This window comes from Hyperolius riggenbachi, chromosome 4 (assembly GCF_040937935.1).
Source record: "Hyperolius riggenbachi isolate aHypRig1 chromosome 4, aHypRig1.pri, whole genome shotgun sequence".
Lineage (NCBI taxonomy): Eukaryota > Metazoa > Chordata > Amphibia > Anura > Hyperoliidae > Hyperolius > Hyperolius riggenbachi.
In genome coordinates, this window is record NC_090649.1 from 380,220,912 (window position 1) to 380,236,812 (window position 15,901).

Genomic DNA, 15,901 nt, shown 5'->3' on the forward strand with positions numbered 1-15,901 from the left:
GCACGGGGGTGGTAAAATTGGTCAGTGATTGACCAATCAAAATTGTATGTGTGTATACATCTTTGATCTATGCCTATACTGATTGTAAATTATCTAAATAAAGGAGAGGGGGGCTCCATCCAATATTTCGATGGGCAGGCCCGTTATCTGTAGCTTACACCGCTTGCTAAGTTCATGTAGATTTGGCCCCACCCATGGCCACGCCCACTTATCTCATGGCCACGCCCATACCTCCCCACCTAGTGCCCACAGGTTTTACCGATCTCCAAGGACCCTAGAAACGCCGCTGCTGTCATCTCTTCTGCTCCCACTGTTAAGCTACAGGCCTTGAGATTCAATTATACCATACACCAGTAAAAGGTAAGACCTAGACTGTGCAACATCCGTATTGAATACATACAGTATAAATACAATCCTACATACAGTATATAAATATAATACAAATAAATATAATCCTCTATATCCTCTGAAAATTCCTTTGGGAGGATAAGGCATAGTTTCACTCTATCCGAAAAATAGAAAAGAAATGTAGTGGCTTGTGTCATAAAAATCTTTGTCACCTGGTCCTCTGTAAAAAGATATAGGCGGGGCTAACCCTACAAATGAATCATAAAAAATAGAACCAATATACATGTGTCATCAGCCTCCTTAGTGTACAAAGATAAATAATTTTATTGAAATATAAGTTAGACACAAATTATCATTATACTAAGTGAAAATGGGACATCACAACATGAATTCACATATTAAAATTGCGTATGTAAAGTGGATTTGGCCATAAATGGCAGCTACTGTATCATAAAAGGGCACAAACTATGTTGTGATGTCACACACCCCTTCATACCAACATATGTATATTGGTTCTATTTTTTATGATCGTTTCACTCTGTGTTGTCTCTGGTGGCTATTGAATGGTATTGGTCTCATGTAGTAAGAACTTCTAGGGTATTTTTTATTTAATGTATCCAAAAATTGTGAGTGGAAATGGAATGGAGAAATCTTGTCCCTTAAAGAGACACTGAAGCGAAAAAAAACAAACTATGATATTATGATTTGTATGTGTAGTACAGCTAGGAAATAAAACATTAAGATCAAATACATCAGTCTAATTGTTTCCAATACAGGAAGAGTTAAGAAACTCCAGTTGTTATGTACAAAAAAAGCCATTATCTCTACGACTTTCAAAGTGGTGGAGAGGGCTGTTTTCTGACTTTTATTATCTCAACTGTTAGTTAACTATTTACTTTTCCTCTGGCAGAGTCACAGACTGCTCTGAAAGAATCATTTTGAATGCTGAGTGTTGTGTAATCTGCACATATTAGAGAATGATGCAATGTTAGAAAAAACACTATATACCTGAAAATAAAAATATGAGAATATTTTCTTTGCTGCTAATCTTCCAGTAATTATTCATAGTACACAACCAATTCATTATATCATATATTTTTTTCGCTTCAGTGTCTCTTTAAATAATGTTATTTCAACTTGGACCTCGCAATTTTATATACTGAATTCTGCATGATAACTAGGGATGAGCTCTCAGAGTCGGCACAGTTCCGATTTTCACATCAGGATTAGGCAGTTCCGACTAAATATGTATAAATCTGAAATTGCTCTGATCCGAGTATCGCATTAACAGATAAACAATGTACATACACCTGACCATTCAAACGTTCCAAAAAAAAAATCTGATTCATAAGACCAGGCTATTGCTACACTTTACAGTGCAAACATTCTCGCTCTTACGCATTCTAATTGTTCCTGCATCTAGCACATCGCCTTCAAAAGCTCACTATTCATTGTAAGCAGAATATAGCACCACCCTCTCACAGGTGACATTTTAGCAAGATTATATTATTCACTTCTCATTTAATTTAATATAGAGGATGATCATTATGAATCACTTTTTTTCTACCTTGCTGTAATCGGCCTGTGAGACCTGTGAAACTACGGGGATAATCGAATTAAAGCCTCTAGTACAGTAGCAGGATTAGCAGCGATATAGATGGCGGTGGTTGGATAGAGGGGCCACACTTATAATGGTCCCATAGACAATGGATCCATACAACTGCAATAACACCAGGGGCCATATGCAATTCACTTTTTCTCCTGAATTTTCTCCAATGAAAAAAATTTTTTTCATCTTCTATTTAAAATAACTTTTTAGCACTTTGCAATGAAAAAGTACCAAAAAGTAGGTGAAAAAGTACTGTCAAAATAATTTTGAGTATTTATTTGCTTGCTAGTGGTTTAAAGGGCATTTTATTTACAAGTTGTAAAATTATGACCTTGGAGGAAACTGAGGTGAAAAAGTGATTTGCATATGGGCCCAGGTGTCTTCTTTATTGGAGCGTGATTAAAATATCAGCAAGCATCGTACCGGTAGCTGATGTGTTCCAGGGTCTAAAATGCGTCAGCCTCCTGTGGGATGCTTGCTAATATTTTGATTAAGTTTCAGTGAAGGGAAATCCTGGTCTTATCTGGGCTTTGTGGAGACACTATTTACTTAAAAATAAGCTCTGATTTGTGTTTAATAAGAACTGCCGACATTAATCATAATATTAGATAGAGTAGCTTCCAGTCAACTGTACCTTCCCAAATAAGGACACCAGATTCTTTCTTCAGATATTTGAACCAGAATTTTTCTGTATATGGTTCCTCCAGGAACACCTCTCCCACCCATAGAGATGGTTCAATTGTGGATAGGGGGCAGCGGGTGGGCTTCATGGGTACGGCAAGCTGAGTGTCCCAAGCTCCCATCTCCTTCCGAGATCCAAGCACCAGAAGTTCCGTGTCCGTGTGGCTAAGGGTGATGACCACACCAAAGCGAAAAAGCATCTGTGGCATGCTTCCTATAACAAAACAGTCTTTACTTTATATTTTTACAACACTCCAATATCACATTTTAATTTGTTTTCCTCTCTTTATGATGCGGCTCCAAATCTAAAACTCACATCAAAAAGCTTCATAAACCCAAAATGTCACGTTTTACATCATGACAGTCTTACATAAAGTAACTTTTATTGCAGATATTTTACTGCACAGCTCTGAGACATATAAATAAGGCATGAAAGTAGATTTCAGTTTCTTTCTTCTTTTATACAGAAATGACACCTAATTACAGAAGCCAGACCTTAATATATTCCACAGCGCCACACACACTGTGAAAATAAGGTACATTGACTAAACCAATTAAATGGTTCCTTTCCACATCTCACCTGCATTGAGCTGCTAAACACAAAATGAAGGAAGCAGGAGAATTAGGGCATGTGTATACAGGTGTTCCTGTTCTGCTTCATATCTTACCCCATATGTTGCTTTGCAATGTTCAATGTTTTTGTACTCGTGTCATAGTCTGACAAGTTTTAACTTTTTTTTTCCTGAAACGTTGTCAATGCAAACCCAATGAACATATGGCAAGCAATGTAAACGCACTCTGAAATGAAATCCATTTAACACTTCTTATCATGCTGCCTTCAACCTCTTAAACCTATCTGGACGACTATAGTCATCCAGATAGGAGCTATGCTGTGCTATCTGGATGCATATCTAGTAGCACTTACAGGGGTCTGAGCTAAAATGTTTGTAATGAGTGTATATTACTGTTATTTTAGCAAATAAGGGGCTTGTAATTATTGATAGGGTGCAAAAAATACACTTATTTCCAAATGATATGTTACAATACATTGTACTAGGAATATAATGTAAATGTTGTGACAGGATGGGACAATTTGGGAAATAAAAGGTGTGGCTTTTATCTAGAGTAGCAGTGTTTATTTTAAAACTATAAGGGATGGAATTGGAGAAAATGTGTATTTTTTTTCTTATATTTGCAAATACAATGCATAGAAAATAAAGTTATTACGGAAAACAAGTATCCCTTCCAAAAAGCCTAATTTTGGCCAAAAAAAACAGATACCGATCATTTAGGCGTTATAAGTAGTGATAACATTATTGGCAAATGAATGGTAGGAGCACTACAGGGGAAAATTGCTTGCATTGTTAAATAGAAAACAACCTGCAAACTGAAGTGGTTAAAATAAAACTCCAAACATTTTTTTTCCTTTTAGCTTGGATATTTTGGAAAGAGTTGTCCTGCAGAAGATTGTCTTGGAGTAGGTATTGGTAATGGAAAGACAGAAAAGGAAGACTTATGGCTAGTTCACAGTGCTCACTTGTGTTGCAGAATAATTCCGCCTGTCAACTAACCGCCCAGACAATTCTATGGACCTGTTCACAATACTGCGTTGTAGCTGATTGTGTTATTATAACTCACTGCATGCAGATTTTGTATTAAAGTCTATGTTTAGTATCCATTGCAGTTCACACTAATTATACGTGCATTATGCAAATGACCACTGTGAACCTAGCCTGAGCGTTCAAAACAGTGTAGTAATTTATGCAGTATGCTGAATGGTAATTACCTCAATACCTGCATACTCACGCAATCAGTTGTATCTGATCTCGTTATACTAACACGCTGCATGCATGCTTTCTCCATTGCAATTTACACTCATTATAATGCATGCGTTATGCAATTGACCACTGTGAACCTTCCCTGAGAGTCCAACACAGTGTAGTAAGTCAAGCAGTATGATGGATGATAATAAAATAAATTATTGAGTACTCAGAAGTCAGAAGTGCCAAACCGGGTAACTACAAAATGAGCTAGTGAGGAACACCAGCCTGTCCTTACTCTGGTTGAGGAGAAACCGGGCTTGTCACACAACCAATTAAAATTGTGGATTAAAAACTCAACCTCTCCACTCAAGATGGGCAAGTTAACATAACTAGATGGGCAAGTCAAAATAACTAGGTATCAGTGGAGGTGATTAGATTTTCCCCAGCCATTAAGAATATCTGTATTTGATGAAGGAATGTTAGTGCGCAAATTGTTTTCTGGTGAGCAATTATGGCTATTGTAGTCAGGGCCGGTTATACACTTTTTGCTGCCCGAAGCAAACATTACATTTGAAATGCAATAGTTACCCCACATATGACACACAGCAATCACCCTACATATAAACTGTAACAATTGCCCCCAATTATCATATCAATGGTGACAGTGTTTTATTTTTAGTTTTTTTTTTTTTTGTATCTATAATTCCCAAAGTGCAGTCACTGCACCAGGCCATCATTGGTGTTTAGTGAGCAAGTGTGCCTGTTCCTCATCCTTTCCTGCTCAGTGTGTCTGGGGGATGGGGGAGAGTGACTCAAAGTTACAGAAAGTCAGAAACAGTGACCGTTTCAACAATTACTCAAACTTCATGCAGATCTCAGGATGTTTACACATACACAGCAATAACCAAAGCTCAAATAGCATGAGAAAGCAAGAAGTTTGATTAGATCGAGAGCAATTGTTTTTCTTTGAGCTGACTGAGCCATTAAAGGGACTTCGAGCAGTGATTAAAAACAAAATCTGAACTTACCTGGGCTTTCTCCAGCCCACCGTAGGTCGGGAGGTCCCTCTGCGTCCTTCTGGCTCCTCTCCCGGTCCCTCAGCAGAAATGACACCCGGCGGTTCCTGGGGACACCGGGCCCGAGTTTCGGGCTCCCTCTTCCTGAAAGATGACGTTAGTCGCCATCATGCTGGCCGCCTCGCGTCATCACGGCAGCCGGTGTGACAGTACTGCGCATGCGTGGTTTAAGCCCTGCAATATCTACACATTCAGCCAATCAGGCTGCACTCACCCCCGGACCCCCGCCCCCCCCCCCCCCCCCCACAAAAACGCAGCAGCGTCTGCCATTTTCTAAGTCTGCTAGATATTGCTGATCTAGTGAGAAAAAGCGTTAGTTAGGCTGTTGTTAGCTTGCTCCTTGCTCATTCTTGTTGCTGAAAGCACCCCACAAAAAGCTCTTTTGAGAGCTAATATTCTCCTGATCCGTTTTTTTTGTGTATGACCTCAGACAGGCATAGATACAGCCCTTTCGCAGCTGTATTTGTGATTTAACTTACTAAAGCATAGCTGTCTTTGTGGGTGACACTGCATACATAGAGCCCACAGACAGTTGCCATCCCGGCTAGCTGGGATTTGTAGTCCCACCACTGGTAATTGTATAAATGTCACAGTCTACAGGATTATTGTTGTTGGCCAGGTCCATCCCTTTATGACCACAGTGTACCATGGCTATGTTCTGCAGGATTTTGCACCATTTCACAAAGCTCACATCGGGCCATATGCAATTCCCCTTTACTGCTAAGTTTTCTCATAGGTGATATTTTCACAACTTTTCAATAAAATGCCTTTTAAGTCATCAGTAAGCTAGAGCTTGTTAGGGATGTAGTGATGAAATGGAATATTTCCATCATGTATTTGTAGCTAAGATAAAATATATATATATATATATATATATATATATATATATATATATATACAGTATGCCATCGTGCAAATATGGACCAAAATCTCTAAAGAATGTTTTCAACATCTTGGTGAACCTATACTCCAAAGAAATAAAGAACACCTGTAGCTTTAAAAATAGAGAGTCCCATACTAACATCGGTAGAGGGGAGCCTCTGGATCTCTGAATCCTCCAGAAGCTTCTCACGTCCTCCTCAAGACCACCAATCCAGCGACGGGACTCTCCCGAAGTTTGCAGCTGTGCTCCCATCCTTGATCAAGCGCAGTCGCACTGCATAGGCCCAGGATGCCTCATGCCTGTCTAGTAAAATAGAGCTGCTAGGACTTGGTGGAAAAAAATGAGCCTGAGCAGCTCCTTGCTACTGTGCAGTGCAGCTGCACTCGTTCACAGACAGGAGTGCAGCTGTGCGAACCTTGGAGGAGCCCAGGGACATGGGTGAAGCCCTCTACTGAAATAAGTATCTCACTTAGGCAATTTTTCAAATGCATTTTAAGGCCGTTCTGAAGGCAAGAAAAAGAGTCCAGCCTGGTACTAGCAAGGTGTGCCTAATAAAATGACCAGTGAGTGTATATCTTGATCTATGAGTTTCTGCAACTCGGATCCCATTATCATTCTCTCCAAATAATGCAGAGAGAAACATCAGCTAGGTTTTGGATATCTTATCCTGGCTAAGTGAGGATGAGAGACGGTCAATAAGGTGCTAATCAATTTGGCTTGTAGGCAGTCTGTATGCAGCTTGGAAATGGGACAATCAAAACTGGCAGGGAACACATTGGATTGACTTGGCTCCAAGCATTATTATTATTAGCATCACCGGCCATCTCTACTAAGAACATTAATTCTCACGTATGAAGAATGTTCTAAAGCAAAAAATTCCTGTTGCTCATATCCTTAATGACATTTCAGAAATGGACTGTGTGGAATGGTTGTTGATTGTATGCTATATGAGAATTAAAAACCCATTTCTTTACAATCGTTTTTTGCCACTAAACCCAAAGCATTGGAAAACCATTGCAAAATATAGAGGTGCTATACAAATAAGGTCCTACAAAATAGACACTTCTCCATAGAGTGATACAATCGCTAGTGGAGAATGGCCTACTACAGAAAGCAGCTTTGCAGAATATAGGAATGGTCTTGCTCTATCACTAATTGGAATGGTGACAATATCATTTTTGCTAGTGACAAAACATCAGTCCTGGAAATGTAAAAATAACATGAAGAAGTCTGTGTCACTCCCACCAGGTCAAAGAGAGTGCCTGAAGATCAGATGCAGATATGAGGATATATAGGACTAACAGCAAGGCTTCTATGCTACCTATCTGAACTAGTTATAGAGTCCACAGTAAGATATTGACTGCATAGAGTATAGTAAAGATCATTATCACTCAACCCCAGGAGAATCAATCCACAGCAGACAGTGTAGGATAATAGACCCACTCCAGCCTTGCAATGGATCCATGGAACGCAAGCAGTCTGCACAGTGCCTATATGAAAAAAAATCTTTCTTCCAAAAATAACTTCAAATGTTACATACTGTCAGATGTTGTTCTTGGAAGAAATAAACAGTTTGTTTGTTTGCATAGGCATTGTGCAGACTGCTGTGTTTCTTGGAACAAGCTATAGAAAAATATATGTAAACAAACAGAGGCGCCATGGGAGCACTAACGTAAGTCTGCTACTATGTTTATCTAATGCAGAATTTGTAATTTGCCCTTTTACACTGCCAGCACTTTGACTAGATTATAGAAGCACATGTGGGCAGCAGCTGCCCTAAGCCGTAGCCTATGTGGGCTTTGCAGAAATGCAGGTCTGGGTGACCCGATGCAGATCACTCTGTCACCGACCCAGTGGAACGCTGCAACTCCCACCTTCCACCACCGACCTCATGTGTTTCAAAACTACCACACAGGACCTGCCATTTCCAGAACTGTATAATGAGCGAATCTTACCCATCCAGAATTGTGACATTTTAATACCTATCAAACCTGTCAATCCACAAAAAGATTGACAAGATTCAGAGCAGACAAAGTAAGTTTAACTTCAAAATCTGGCACTGATCTAGTGCAACATGACACTAATGTATCAACAGATTTGCATTTTCTTCCCTACTCGTCTGACACACTTGCAATCCACAGTGAACGCTATGCTACAAAAGTGTCTATTTCAGTATTTTATACTGAAGTTTAAATTCTTCAACACAGGATATAATATCTGTAAGCGGTAACAATATTGCCTAATCAGGCTACAAGGCTGCAAATATTAACATTCCAATGCTGGAAATAGCATAACAATTGTGTAAATGATGAATTTAATCAAACTCGAGCTTATCCGGATCGTTTGGCAAATCCGTGTGCCAATTTTCACACCCACCCCAACAATGGCCAAGGAAATGGACAAAGAAGATAAAGTCAAAGGATGTAGAGCATTAAGAGAGTTTCAGAAAGTTTATGTGAACAAAATCTGATCTTCATCCATCAAGCTGGTGTATATCCCCATTTATCTCTTCAATAAAGCCAAATAAGCCAATCTGGACAAGAAATGTTTTAGTGAGGCTATACAAATGTTAGTAAGAAATCATCAAATTTCATAATGTAGCTAGGAAGGTAGTATATACTGAAAGGGAACCTAAACTAAGAAGAATATGGATTTTTACTTTTAAAATAATACCAATTGCCTGACTCTCCTGCTGATCCTGTGTCTCTAATGCTGGGAATACACAGTTTGTTTTGAACCGTTTATCGAGCTGCTCGATAGATTCTGGCACGTCCCCGCAGGCGCCCGGATCGATTCCCACTCGTCCCCGCAGGCGGCTTCTTATCTTCTTTTCGTTTTTTACTATTGTCCTGCCCGCGGTATCGAGCGGGGAATCGATCCGGCAGGGTATCGGACAGGTCGGAAATTATCAATCGAGCCATCCGCAGCTCGATTACACGGTTCAAAACGAGCATAATGCTGGGAATACACCATACAATTTTCTGTTAGATTTACCTGCCAGACAGATAAAGTTCAACATGTATCTATCTTACCATTTATCTGCCTAGCAATTAGGCATTGTTCTACTCAGCAGGAGATAAACAGAAGACAATGCACCAGAGATAATGACCATTCTCTACAGAAAATAATCTAATTATGCATTCTAACAGAAAATCTAATGCTGGATACACACCATGCGTTTCCGCGTTCGATGCGTCTGTCGATACGCATCGATTCGATTATTTCCGACATGTCCGATTCAAGCTTCGATGGATCGTTAGGTCGATTTGCCATACTTTACATGGCAATCGACCTAAAAATCATCGAAATGCGTTCGGAAATGCTCGGAAATAATCGAATTGACGCGTATCGACGGACGCATTCGACGCGGAAACTCATGGTGTGTATCCAGCATTACAGAAAAATCTAACAGAAGAATCTAACAGAAGATTGTATGGTGTTTTCCCAGCATTATGCCTGGCATACACGGCACGATAATGCGCCGATATCGAGCCAGCGGCTCAATGCCGGCGCATCCCCGCTCGTGCGCGCAGATCGATTCCCGCTCGTCCCCGCGGGCACTTCCTTATCAGCGCTTCGTTTTTTGCCCATTGTCCGCCCGCAGGGATGGAGCCGGGAATCGATCCACGCGGTCACTGGACACGGCGGAAATTATCAATCGAGCCGTCAGCGTCTCGATTGATAGGAAAGTACACTGCCGTGTATGCCTAGCATTATACTTATAGCCACAGCCCCTCAACAAGCATGCAGATCAGGTGCTCTGACTGAAGTCAGACTGGATTACCTGCATGCTTGTTTCAGGTGTGATTTAGCCACTGTTGCAGCCAAAGAGATCAGCAAGACTGCCAGGCAACTGGTATTGTTTAAAAGGAAACATCCATATCCCTTTCAGTTTAGGTTCCCTCTAAAGAAGTTTGATATCAGGATAACCTTGATCATTTACCAGGTCTACTACATACTGCATAATATGTAGTGAGCATAAAACCTAGTATACAGTATGTGGTAGATCAAGTAAGCCATTAATATCCTCCTTGTATTCATTATTTACCTGTTTACCAATTTGCACCATTAAATATTAGGAAAGATTTCACTAGAATTCCCCTCTACTAGCTATGTCCTGATAATGCAGTACAAAGCAATGACATCGCTTGCACACTGGTGCATGAGTCAGGTTGCTTCAGCACCCGCACAGCACTTAATTTGGCTGCTACCATAGACTGCAATCTTCATTACGGTTATGTCGGCATAGGGGGAATTTCCATACAATCCCTGTAATTTGGGTGCCAGAAATGGTCTCAAATTATGTGTCCAAAAGGACAAATTAGGTGTTATATTCCCCTAGATTACCTAGCGCAAGGAGAACCGTCTCTCAGCACCTCCCGGCGCCAAAAATACACATCGCCGGGAATATACGTACCCAATGATGCATTCAGTCAACCACCCCTCGCATTTCTCCCAGCATCGCTCATCCAAGAATTAGGCAATTCCAATCAAAACCAGATTAATATTCTGATCAATCATAAATTCTCTAAATTGTAATAGATTTTTATTAGTTTAATATTTATATTAAATCTAACATCTTATCTATTAAAAACACTGTATAGTGAGTAGCTAGCCTTAGTAAAACAGTGCACAGTCTTCTACTAGTCCTATGTATGTGCCAGATACTGGTTCTGTTGTTTATTTTGATATGCTGATTAGTCAGGTACTGATATGTCCCCATTAGCAAATGTAATACGTCAGAAAACCTAACAATCAATGGTGGTGCCGTGCAGTGTTTGTGTAAGAAACCTGTACCTTTCTATGCAGCTCAGCACAGGCCTTGAGGACAAGCACTCTAGTTGCAGCTCAGGAATTCTGGCACAGATATACAGAGCAGTCAGTCCCTCCCTTCCAGCCTGTGTTGTGGAGCAGAGATCTATTTACTGCAGGGATAGAGAGGGAGGTGCTACAGTCCATGGCTTATACGCTGTGCTTTACACACGATGAGAGAATAGCAAAGGTGCACAGCACTGACCATCAGCGTTTACACTAAATGCTGCTTCCTACAGTAGCACTGAAGCCCTGTTACAGTCATGATCCCAGCTGTAAGTAATAAATGTTGCAGTAACAGGCAGTCCTTAAAGAAATTAACCCTGACTGTCCATTGGAAGGAGCAATGCTGAAGCTGAAATACTTTGGACATATAATGAGAGGGCGGGATTTATTTGAGAAGACCCTGACACTGGGAAAGATCAAGGGCAAAAGGAGGAGGGGATGGCAGAGAATGAGATGGCTAGATACAGTAAAGTCTTATTTATCCGGCATAGGCGTGTGTACTTGCCGGTTGCTTGTGAAGTCAAGCAGCCGGCATTAAAAAAATAACACTAATCACCCCCCCCCCCCCCCTTTCACTTCTTGCAGCTCCCAGTTGTGTCCTCCTTTCATGGCCCCAATGCATCATGTGACCTGATGCGGGTTATGTGACATTCCTGGGAGCCTGAGGATGCTACAAAGCAGTTAGGAGCTGCAAGGAGTGAAAAGGATGATGCTGGAGGACATGTATGCATTTTATGCTGCACACTGCTGTGCAATCTTAAATGCCCCTATTGTGTCCCTAGCTTTTTGTCCCTAGGCCTTCTCGAAGGACTAGAGGACATGATCTGCGCATGGAGGAAAAACGTTTTAGCCATTTATTTAGGAAAGGGCTCTTTACAGTAAGAGTGATTAAGATGTGGAATGCGTCGCCACAGGAAGTCGTTATGGCAAACTCTATACCTGCATTTAAAGGGGGCTTAGATGCTTTCCTTGCGTTGAAAGACATCCATGGCTACAAATACTAGGTAATGCCTAATGATGTTGATCCAGGGATTTTATCTGATTGCCATCTGGAGTCGGGAAGGAATTTTTCCCTTTAGGGGCTAATTGGACCATGCCTTGTAAGGGTTTTTTCGCCTTCCTCTGGTTCAACGGGGATATGTGAGGGAGCAGGCTGGAGTTGTACTTTGTACTGGTTGAACTCGATGGACGTATGTCTTTTTTCAACCAAAATAACTATGTACCTATGTCCCACCAGGCATGCCGGTTAATTGAGACTGCTGGATGCCTGAGTTCCGTTTAATTGGGACTCTACTGTAGTATTATGGAAGCAACAAATATGAGCTTGGACAAGCTTTGAGAGGCAGTAAAGGCTAAAGGGGCTTGATGTGCTCTGGTCCATGAGGTTGCAAAGAGTTGGACACGACTGAATAGCAATTATGTAACACATAGCATGAGTCGCCGCGTCCCTTGTTAACGTCAGGGATGGGAACTCACGCAGTGTCTCCCAAACATGCAGGAGTGATTTATTTATTTATTTGTCAGAGTTCATTTTTCATTTTTTTGGCCTGTACTTCCAGATTCGATGTCGATTGTCTTCTACCTTCGACAGCATTCTCAATTTTGAAGCAAATGTTGCACAAAACATGAATCCCATAACCTTCCATTTCCTCACCTCCATTGTCTTTAGTAGCATGCCCACAGATAGCGTGAATGATCCGCCCACACTCTCTGCATGCATGGGCACTGCTGCTTTCCTATAAACACCCACACAACACGTAGCAGAAAAGGAAGACTCTTCAATATCCATGTCTTCACTGACATTTTGGCTTTATTCATCGGGAATTCTATAGAATGCCTAGGCAATCACTAAGGAGACTACCGTATTCTATACTCTGCTGGTTTACCTTCTGGCATTGTATAGAATGCCTAGGAAGTGTAGGCAAGGTATGAAATAGCTGTGTCGTTGCATAAACACTTCAGGCATTGTATACATTGCCTAGGCATTCTATAGAATGCCTGCTTTCAAACTTTGCCTGTAACATATACATTAGAAACTGGCACAATGCTTACACTGGTAGCTTGTTCTTGTACATTGTGAGGGCAACCCTCAGAATTGTTTAGGCTCCATGCTAGGAAAAATTCTGGGGGCCCTTCAGACCAATTTATATATGCATAAGTACTATAAAGCTATATAAACACGTTTAGGTTTAAGCAGCGTACACACGTATGACCGTTTATGGCAGACGTGGCCAGTTGAAGGAATATGCTCAACTAGGCTTACTGTCTAGGAGGTAAGGAAACATAGTATATAATGAGTTAAAACATAAAGTTGTAGTGATGCTTAACAGAGCAAGGAAGATGGGTAGCAGAGTCTCAAGAGGTAAGTTTTGAGAGGTTGTTTAAATGTATTGAGCCAGTGTTCACACTTGAGAGTATCACAATGGGTAGGTGGTTAGGTAGCCGGGTGGGTAGGTAGGTAGGAAGCCTGGTGGGTGGGTAGGTAGGAAGCCTGGTGGGTGGGTAGGTAGCTGGGTGGGTAGGTGGTTAGGTAGCCGGGTGGGTAGGTAGGTAGCCTGGTGGGTGGGTAGGTAGCCGGGTGGGTAGGTAGGAAGCCTGGTGGGTGGGTAGGTAGCCGGGTGGGTAGGTAGGTAGGAAGCCTGGTGGGTGGTTAGGTAGTCGGGTGGGTAGGTAGGTAGGTAGGAAGCCTGGTGGGTGGGTAGGTAGCCGGGTGGGTAGGTGGTTAGGTAGCCGGGTGGGTAGGCAGGCAGCCCTTTGAGTAGCTATCTGGGTGGGGGCCCCGAGTCCTATCCTCCCTCCCTCCCTTCCTTCCTCACCTCGGGGGGCCCCCCTCCCGATATGCGCAGCGGGAGAGTGGCAAATACAGGAAGTCTTCAGGGCTCTCCAGGCAGACGCTAGAGGCTCAGCCGCTTGGTCTCCAATATGTCTCCAACATAGGCGGACTGGCCTGGGGGGATGGGGGGCAGATGCCCCCCGGGCCGCCTCCTGCCTCTCTGTTTTGGGCCGCTGGGTGAATGCATAACAAAGGAGGAAAGGGCCGACTTCTTTCCTCTCTCACTTCCCCCCTGCTGTGTCCCGTTAGTAGAGAGGCTGCAGTGATCAGCCCAGACAGAAGATCAGCTCAGTGGGCAGCGAGTACAGTATGTGCAGGCAATGCACAGTATTGTTCTTCTTCCTGTGTGGCGCCCCGCCCCCTCTTGCCGGCAATGTCAAAGTGTGTCCGTGTTGGCCAGCAGTCAATTTTCAGAGGTAGACAGAGACAGGAGTGCTGTCAGGCTGGGAGCATCCGAGCAACTGTGGGACATGTGGAAGGGAGAGAAGGCAGGACTGCATAGTATATCCTCAGTGTAAGCTGAACTCCGGACAGTTGAGATTAGCTTAATTGCCAGGTGGATCTTCTCCTTCTCCTTCTTCTTGAGAGTGAGAGAGAGAGAGAGAGAGAGAGTGTGTGTGTGTTCCCAGGCCCCCCTCCTCCCCTGTTATCTCCTTTATCTCAAATCAAATGGTTTCTTTTACAAGTATGTCCTGTACCTTCCCAAATGGGACAGAGAAGGCTGCAGTCCTGCTGAGATCTCTGCTGTTTCTCCTTTTCCCCATGCACTATACCTCTCAATCTCCCCCACCATGCCCCCCTCTTTCCTATGTACTCTATTTTTCTTTCACACATCTCCATCTTGTCTCATGTACGTGAATCTGTCCCTGTCTCTCCCACAAAGTTTCTATTGTTCACCTGACATCTTCTGCAACACTTTACAGAGTACATAGTCATGATGCTGGTTGTTTTCAGAGGAGCTCACAATCTAATCCTACCAGGTAGCCATACATCTAGCAATGTGTGGGCAGATTCGACCAAGAGACAAATCTCTCTCTAATCAAATCTGATTAGAGAGAACTGTCGGCTGCTCATACACCGCAGGCCGATTCCCAATCAATTTCATGCTGAAATCGATCCAGAAGCAGCCTTGTGATGCCACATCCGTCTTGCCGCCCCAATGATGTCCCCTAATGAAAAATGCCCCCCCGAATCGGATGGTCGATCGGCTGCCAAGTCACCTGATGGATGACCACCTATAGTTTAATGTCCTAGCGTGTCATTATTATGTATTTATATAGTACTGACATCATCTGCAGCACATTACAGAGTACATAGTCATGTCACTGACTGTCCTCAGAGGAGCTCACAATCTAATCCTACCATAGTCATAGTCTAATGTCCTACCATATTATTATTATGTATTTATATAGCACTGACATCTCCTGCAGCACATTACAGAGTACATAGTCATGTCACTGACTGTCCTCAGAGGAGCTCACAATCTAATCCTAACATAGTCATAGTCTAATGTCCTACCATATTATTATTATGTATTTATATAGCACTGACATCTCCTGCAGCACATTACAGAGTACATAGTCATGTCACTGACTGTCCTCAGAGGAGCTCACAATCTAATCCTACCATAGTCATAGTCTAATGTCCTACCATATTATTATTATGTATTTATATAGCACTGACGTCTTCTGCAGCACATTACAGAATCAGTGGCGGACACAGCCAGCAGCGGGCCCCTGTGCAAAATTCCAATTGCGGGCCCCCCCCCCTTCCCCCTCCCCGACATGCAGCTAAAAGTGGGTGTGGCCATAACTAAATTGGGTGTGGTAACACAGTGCATCTATTTACCAATACAGTCTATGGCAACCTTCCCTGAGGCCCAGAAATATT

General features: G+C 42.3%; 1 protein-coding gene and 1 long non-coding RNA gene across 3 annotated transcripts in view; one reads left to right on the forward strand and one right to left on the reverse strand.

Moving 5' to 3' along the window:
- EPM2A (EPM2A glucan phosphatase, laforin) overlaps window positions 1–11,239 on the reverse strand; it is a 138,304-nt gene extending 127,065 nt beyond the window's left edge. Inside the window, exons 1-2 of one of the 2 annotated variants that reach the window (XM_068279566.1) lie at window positions 11,158–11,239; window positions 2,592–2,852 (exon numbers count right to left, since the gene is read on the reverse strand). In XM_068279566.1, the coding sequence (XP_068135667.1) occupies window positions 2,592–2,847 (256 nt within the window). In that variant the 5' untranslated portion in view covers window positions 2,848–2,852; window positions 11,158–11,239. Of the gene's footprint in view, window positions 1–2,591; window positions 2,853–5,429; window positions 5,451–11,157 lie in introns of those variants that run through there. The other variant, XM_068279567.1, reaches the window with a different exon arrangement.
- LOC137570858 (uncharacterized) overlaps window positions 1–15,901 on the forward strand; it is a 109,618-nt gene that overhangs the window by 50,825 nt on the left and 42,892 nt on the right. The gene's annotated exons all lie outside the window — the stretch shown is intronic.